This window comes from Pteropus alecto, unplaced genomic scaffold, assembly GCF_000325575.1.
Source record: "Pteropus alecto unplaced genomic scaffold, ASM32557v1 scaffold39, whole genome shotgun sequence".
In the NCBI taxonomy this organism is placed as follows: Eukaryota; Metazoa; Chordata; class Mammalia; order Chiroptera; family Pteropodidae; genus Pteropus; species Pteropus alecto.
This window is the reverse complement of record NW_006443568.1, coordinates 13104246-13112622: the sequence shown is the minus strand read 5'-3', so window position 1 is coordinate 13112622 and position 8377 is coordinate 13104246. Positions and strand designations below refer to the sequence as shown.

At 35.0% G+C, this 8377-nt stretch overlaps 1 protein-coding gene across 18 annotated transcripts in view; it reads right to left on the bottom strand.

The window, feature by feature from the left end:
• Positions 1-8377, bottom strand: part of EIF4G3 (eukaryotic translation initiation factor 4 gamma 3) — a 279210-nt gene that overhangs the window by 58310 nt on the left and 212523 nt on the right. For 13 of the 18 annotated variants that reach the window (XM_025041397.1, XM_015598933.2, XM_015598925.2 and 10 more), the window contains 3 exons: positions 7015-7134; positions 6529-6639; positions 1292-1462 (listed from right to left, as the gene is read on the bottom strand). In XM_025041397.1, coding sequence (XP_024897165.1) covers positions 1292-1462; positions 6529-6639; positions 7015-7134 — 402 coding nt within the window. The remainder of the gene's footprint in view (positions 1-1291; positions 1463-6528; positions 6640-7014; positions 7135-8377) is intronic. The other 5 variants (XM_006924482.2, XM_015598930.2, XM_015598931.2 and 2 more) reach the window with 1 other exon arrangement.

Genomic DNA, 8377 nt, shown 5'->3' with positions numbered 1-8377 from the left:
CATTAGGCATTTCACAGGGTATTGGAGAGGGGTATGTAAAAGGTATTTTTATAAAATACTGAGATATACTGAGAAGAAATGGAGGGAAGATTAGGTACCCAATTTCAGTGAATCTGGAAAAGGATATCCTTAGGGACAAATTTCTGGGGCAATCACCAGAAAGATGAACAGAGGAAAGCAGCCAAACAGGTATGACAGCATAGCTTTGTGATGGATCAATTCATTTTGGTCCTGACTTTGCATGAACAACTTTGTTGGTTAGTTAATTCACTTAACAAGTATTACTGGGTATCTACTATGTATGAGGTTCTGTGTTGGTGCTGAATCAAAATCAAGATTTATAAGGCACATCTCCAATCCCAGAAATATCATTATACTGATTACCTAACTAGGTTCCAGGAACAATGCCAAGAGCTTTATATTATTTCATTTAATCTTCACAATGGCTCTATGAAGAAAGCAGTAAGAGTATCTTCACTTTACAGTTGAGGTTAAGAAATTGCCTAATAGAACTTGTCTGTCTCCAGAACTAGGGCTTTTGACTGTTATACTGCTGGTAATAAGAGGAAAGACATATAAAGAGTCAGACACTGAAAAGGTGGTATGTGATCTGTGATGTTTGGCTCTGGTAGAGGTGCAAAGTTCAAGAACAGACTCTAGTTATGGTCCCTAGAAGCAAAAACATCCAAAGGAGATAGTAGAGGTAACCCAGGGATAAGAACTGGCATTGTGTGTACAGCAAAAGATGAATGAGCCTTTACATTATTTGACACAAAAGATAATTTTGTGTGGATTAAAGAAATTCATTCAATTTACACTAAGGAGTTCTGAGGGCAGAATATGCACAGAAAGATACAAAGAATTCAATTTTATTCTAAAAGACTCTAAAACAAGATGGGTTTCTAAATTCCAACTTATTAGAAATCAAGGTCTGACAAGGAGACATAAAGTAATGTACTAACTAGACTAATACAGGGTAAACACCAAAAATCTAAAAACACATTTTAAATAAAAGCAAATATGGATTTGAGCTTGAATAATAATAGAAGTCTATGATGTATGAACTCTCGAGACATAGTGTTTTGAAAAGCACACAGAAAGCAATTTCGAGAGAAAACAGGTTGTCTGGTATCCAAGATGGTTTTTAGAATAATGCTTATAATAGCTAAAAATTACAAAATACCTTAAACAAGATCTGTACATATAGTAATAGGAACAAGTAACAAGTTAAAACAAATTAAAACTACCATTATAATTTCAAAACAATGTTAGAATGTGCTTCTGTTCTCACCTGGGTTTTAATGTTTTCGGGGTCCTCAGCTTGGCTGTCTCGTTTTTGGCTGGGCTTCCAGGCATTCTCTGCCTTTTTCAGGTGCACGTCTTCTTTTACAGGGACTGTGATGATCTTCCTGGGCTCTCTCCTCTGGCCAGGTTGAGATCTCCGTGGTCCAACGTTTGACAACTAGGACAAGAATATTCCTTAATTATACATACATAGAGTACTTACAATTTATTGTCTCTGCTGTGCGCTCAAGTCAAGCCTGATGGTCACACCAAACACTTCTAGATGCAAACACGGGTATTAAGCACTCAATTTAGATGTGATCTTTTCTGGGGGTAGTGAGGGGTGGGGCTTATGATACCATCATTGTACTGTTCTCTACCACTACGATTTTAGATCTCAAAGTCCTAAATGAAATAAAGTGATGGAAAATTGTATTTGATAAAGCTGCTGTTCCTAACCGAAAAGACTACCCTTAACTGAAGCTCAATTTGAGACTAGCTGTGTGACTTTGGAGTGATCAGTTGAATAATTACAGATAGTAATAATCAGTTACAAATGTGCTTCAAAAACTGGATTTCTAAACTTCCAGGGTGAAATGCAAATACAACTTTACCACGAAAATTATCTATAGCATGGATGCCCAGCTTTACTTCATATCTTAACAAATTCCTCTAAATTTACTTGGCCACAAATACTAAAATAACTCTTATATTATTAATGAGATGTAACTAAATTGCTCCTGAAAAAAATGTCTTCCTCTCCTTGTGACGTCTTTGTTCTTGCTAGAGTCCCACTATATTCATTCTGTTCAAAGAAATATATGCTGGCATGTCACACTAGTCAACAAATTAAGAACTGTTACTGCAAGATAATGAGGTAGGTTAAAGTATTAAAATAGTCATAATAGTTGGCTACACTGAATGCTTGGAAATAATTTTGCAAGATTAAATATTTGAGTTGATAGTAAGTTCTCTTCCTCTCAAGTCTGTTGCATATTGAGAGCACTTATTTTTTCTGATATATCATTCTCTAAATGCTGAGTAAATATTGCCATTAAATTTTGAAAGGAAGAAAAAAAAAAGCTTTGCACAAGACATACAGACCAGAATCATATCTCAATGCCCCAATACTGCCCTTTTGAATTCATATAAAGTTTCAGAAAAGGAAGTAGAAACTTAAGTGTCATGCTTCATATAAAAAGGCAGGTTCTAAGACAGACATGGTCTGAGGCTTAAGCTGATAAGTTTAAAAGGCTTTATATATCACTCATTCTCAGAATTATTCCCTTATACTTCACTATCTACCCTAATTAGAAATGGCAGTTATCAAGAATGTATCAGAATCAAAAGTTAGAATTTTTGGGCGATACACACCAAGAACTCAGTATTGATAACATGATCTCAGACTATTGGGTAAACATTAAAAAATATCTAAGATCAGGTAAACCCAGAGGTACCAGGCATGGTACAACTAAAAGAGAACTAAACTGCACCATTGGACTAGAAACCCACCAACAGTGAACAGTTGCTAAACCAGACAGTATTACTATAAAAACATTTATTTATAACTGCAACTTTAATCTGGTAGCCTAGACAAAACAATTCTGTTTAGTAAATGCAGTAAACCAAGTATTATCTGGTTTTCACCATTCAGGTTATATTCTAGTGTTAATTCACATGGGTAATCTCTTTTTCAATACTTGGATAAAGTCCAAATAAACCATTATACCATAAGACATTTAACTAAATCCATGCATTTACACATAAAAATTTCAAAGTCCAGTCCAAAGGTTGGCGGGTGTAATGGAAGGTAATTATGTCGAAATCATGTAAGAGCCACAGTATGTATAATTTGGGAATATCATTTTAATTATGTTTGAGTAAAGGCAGAAAATATCCATTTCCCAAAAAATACCTCAAACATCAATGAATATGCCTTGAATCTAGATTTGAATCTAGAAAGTAAATATGATTTATGCCACATCTCTTTACTTGCCTCAAGACACATGCGTGAATTTTAAATGAGCAGCATAGAGATGTGAGAAATATTACTAAATAGATAATGTTTCAAAGGAAAAAAGGTTTTAAAAAGATAATGTAAATTCTTAGTCCAGGATAAAAAAGCTGAAATTATAACCCATGTGCAAGTGCCCAAAAAAATCTAAAAATTCTATTTCTATTTCTGGATATAATTAAGATAGGTACTGTTCACAAATATTTATTCCAAGTATATTGATTGAGTCCCTCAACAGATTTACCATACTTATACATGCTTAACATGCTTAATGCAGTAATCTCTAATGTTCTCGTGTTTATACTCTGGGAATGCATTCACTATCTGGCACATCAGTGCTGGGAAGGACTACAGTACAGTAGAGAAAAGAGGCAGATTAGAAGACAAAAGAACTGTGGGCTCTTAAGTCCAACTCTGCTACTTCTGAGTAAAGTCATTGTGAGCAAGTCTCAACTCTTGAACTTAAGTTTCTCATATATTAAATGCTGGTCCTATCTACAAAAGTTATTATGAGAATCATGGCATGTAAAATATAAGGCACATAAAAGCACCTTAAAAACTAGGTAAGGTATCATTATCAATACCAAAGAACAAAAGGAACTTTAAAAAATGATACGTAGATTGGTGTATAATTATCTTTAAACATTGCATGTCCATTTTTTGTGTGTGAAAACAATATAAATGGTCAAATTTATAATATCCTTCAAAAGTTGTACCATATATAAATAAATGACTTACGTACAAAACAAAATCTAATATTCAGTGCTCAGAGTTATGGAGTAAAATAAAGCCTGGTTTCCTTGAAGGACAGAAAATCCTAATCGATGGCTAGAGAAAAGGAACTTTAAAGTATGATGTGCCCGGTCCACAAAAGTCAGAAATAAAATGAAGAGTCAAAATTTGGGGTTGGTTAACTAAGTGAGCCACAATTTTTTTCCAGGTGAACTGGAAGTTTAAATTTTTTAGCTACTCTCACATATTTTTCTTAAATACATTAAATAAGAAATTATACCCATCTCTGTTTTAGAATTTAATATATATTGTTCCTTTCTCATTCAGAGACTATAACCTCAAACACCTCTGCTACCTGGCTAACCAAAGAAAATAAGACCAATATTCGTCTGAGCAATTTTTGAAGAGAGACAACCAAACGTTCGTTTATGGAGAGAGGGAAGGATGACATGAGCTCAGGAAACCTCTTTGCCCCTAGGATTTTTTATAATAGCTCAGCTAATCTCAAAGCTAGTTGAAGTGAATATGAATGGCAAGTTACTAGTCTAGGTCCATAGACCCTTGCTCCATATATTTCTTCAGGGGGCAGTCTGATGTCTGCCAGTAGATTGCTATCAAAATACCGCAACTGCCAAGTAATTTGACTTTTCAAAAGCTACAGAGATGATACTATCTGAGTGCTTCCAACTGATATGCACTTTACTGTCCATCAAAAGGTCTTTATATCTGAAAATTGTATGTAACTGCATATGACATGTTAAAACAATCACTATGAATTTAAAATATTTTGTAACGAGTCTGTTGAAAGAAAGTTTAGTCATGGCTACTTAAGCCGTACTGTGAAGCATATGTAGTAGATATTAAGATTTTTAGGTGGTAATTATTTATAAGCCAATTTGGAAGCTAGTGAAAGTGACTAGAGGTATGGAACCAGAAACTGAAGAGTTAGGGTTGCTGCTTTTCCCCAAACAGCATTACTGATTGTTCCTTTATATGTAGCTGTGTATGTCCTACAAAATTCCCACCTGTATCTACACCAATATACCAAAGTAAACTGGACAAATGAAGTGGAGAATGTCTGTTAGCTATGAGAGATGGAGAAGAATAATTATTTGCATTAAGGCAACAGATCACAATTTCACTTAAAAATTAGCTTTTGGCATATGACAGAGCTATTTAAAGAAAGTGAATTAAATAATTAAAGCTGACCTTTTCGGAGACACTACAAATTCTTGGTAATGATTCATTTCTAGTCACATTACTTTGAATGCACCAAATATATCTGATATATGTGGGTACACAGATTAGTGGGCAAACATCCATTGTGATAATTACTTCTAAAATTCATTTTTTAATTTTGATCTTTTAAAAGAGATGTAGCTTATTCTTGATTCATAGTATTTCCTGTTTGCTATAGCTAATCATCAGATAATAGTAACCTGGTAACAAAAGTGACAGTATATACTAGAAGACATAGCAATTCCTACCTTCTGCGAGTGACATGTGAACAAAATTGAGCGATATGATAACCAGAGATGCTTTTAACCAGAGATTAATCAAAATGACATCAATATTATCTCAAATGTTTGGCAAAACAAAGATAAAAACCAAAACTAAAACTAAAACCAAACCAAATGCTAACAGAAATATAAACTTAAACCATCAAAAGGGGAAATAATGCTGAAAAATAAAGTATAAAATGCTTTTCTAGAAAGCTGCTTTCTAAGAGTGAGGTAATTCAAATTTTAGAAGAATTTATTTTAGTGTTTAGAGAAAATAAAGGTTAAATTTCAAAGCTGTGTGAGAAAAGAATATTACACACACAGGTCTTTAAGATGGTGATGCTCAATAAATAATATGCTTCAAGTTAAGATTTTCTGTAGGTTTTATAAGCCTCCTCCGATGCACTACAGGCATTTAAATATTTTCAATCAGGCTACAGGCATACAATCAAATAATTCAAATTCATACAAAGTGACAGCTGTTTTTAGATAGTGTAGTCATATTTCAAAGCAGGTTTCAAAAGCTGCCATTTCAGAAATAAAAAAGTGATGGGGAAATAAAAAGTGTCACCTTATATAAAAATATTTTTACATACATAAAAATAGGGTGATCTGCAAATGTACATCAAACCCAAGCTCCTCCAGAACTTTAAGAGCTCTCTATGCCATTCCAATTTGGGAAAAAGAGGTATTCACATCATCAGCAACTTTTCCCCATGCTTTCTGCAATTCTACAAAGCATGGAGTAGGCAGAGCCTGCTAAATCCTGCACAGTGCAGTGCCCCAGCATAACTCCATTGGTAATGCCACTTCCACCGCTGAAGAGCCTGCCACTGGGGGTATAAAGGCAATCTGCAGTTTATGAATACTGCACTCTTTCGTACGTGTCATTTGTACATATTTTGACTTCACAAACTACAGTAAGTGATAAAAGCAAACTACAAAATATTATAACACCACAGACTATTGCTAAAAAAAAAAAAGTTTTCAGCGCACCCCTAGAGGCAGGCTCTTCAGGGGTGGGTGCAACATCGCCAGTGAGGTGCAAATTGGGGCTTTGCTCTGTTCCAGAATTGGCAATCCATGCCTGCTCTGTACTTTGCAAATCTGTAGGAACAAAGACAAAGAGATGACCATTAGCTGAAAGTCATCAGAGGTGTCTAGTATATAAGAATACCTCAAAACAAAACAGGAATCCTATTCAAGCCTGGCTCTATTTTTAACCCATTTGCAGGTCACTTCAACTGAAAAGTATGAAAAAGAAATCAAGACCAAATTAATGCAGACCAGCATCTTCAAGTAAAAACAACTGAAGTGTATTCTTTATTTACTTTAATATTAGTATGGAAAAGATAGTCTTTGCCTCTTCTACTTCTTCTTAGAGGAATCAAAGAATAAAAGCCGCTCTCTTGTTGTTAGACAAGATGTCATGAAATCTATGACAGTTTCTAATTTATTGAGTTTTAGGGAACTTGCACTTACAGGTACACCTCTACCACCAGGAGTTTGCCTTCCAAAATCTGCAAAGGCTGGAGTAAAATCTGGTCCTCGAGGCAAAATCCGAGGATCCAGAGTTCGCATTGGCAATTTGGGTTGGTTGATCTGCATGAAGAAGCAAAGTAAAGCTCAACACAAGCTCCAGAGCAATCAGTGTCACAAAGATAAAAACTTAGACCGAAAAGTTCTATCAGCTGAAACGGTAAGTAAGCGCTGGCTTCTTGAATCAGTGAAAGTCCTATATGATCTCTGGTAGCTTCTTCTGGGCTAACCTTAGAGTCCTTAAGTCACCATGATTTTCTGTTGCCCTGGGACTAATTAGGCCTAAAATTCTGAAGGGGAGTCTACACATAATCAATGAACTGGTTAACTATACAGGACCACAAGAACGGCATATGGCAAACTATTTTGAGATTCTATGAACTAGGGCCAAATGTTAGGACATTTCCCCAGAGTATTTACCAGGATATCAGAGCACCTGCCTATAAGAATCCTGCTATTGCTAATTTTGGTTTTGATGCCACTGACTTATGATTAGTAAAGCATGTATTTTGAGTGGACATATCAAAAGGAGATACGTTTCATGTGTGATGACTCATTTAAAATCTCACTCTGTCTGCTTTGTTAATCGGAGATATCTTGCTTTGTATAGGCATATAATGTGACTACAGACTCAGCAAAACTAAGTAGCTCAGAGAGAAATCAACTAATGTTTGGCCAAAGTTGGAAACAGATAAGGTGGGAAAGATAGGAAGGAATGTTTTCTAAGAGGATAATCTAATTCAGTGGATATAACACTTGCCCTTTAAAGTACTGATGTAGCCTCAAATTAGCACCACCAATCATTCAACTGTCCTCACATAACTACCTACGAGAAATAAGAATACCTGTTGCTAGAAGAGAGTAAAATACTACAAATAAGGTATGGATAAGCAGCTGCTGGAAGTATAAGTAAGAGACGGAGCTCATTCTCTAAGACAGATAGTTACTCTCTATTTGATTAGGGATTAATAGTTCCTCTTAAAAACAAAAATACTTCAAACTTAGTCACCGGCACTGGTTCATCATTGATTAACATGAATACTTGGGCAGACAAACATCTGACTTTATTCCTTTTAAATGAACAGACAAAATAAATATTGACTGTATTAATTTTCTGTATGCACCAATAAGAGCAGATGTAAAGATAAAGGGTGCCTATTAATTTGCACAGGATTAAAGACTAATCACTACAAGTATCCACTGAATTATGTTGACTCCTACTTAAGTTTGATCTGCCAAATACCTTCCAACATTTCTGTCCTGTCCTCAATGCCATTCTAATTCCATATCGAAATTTCAGAACAGT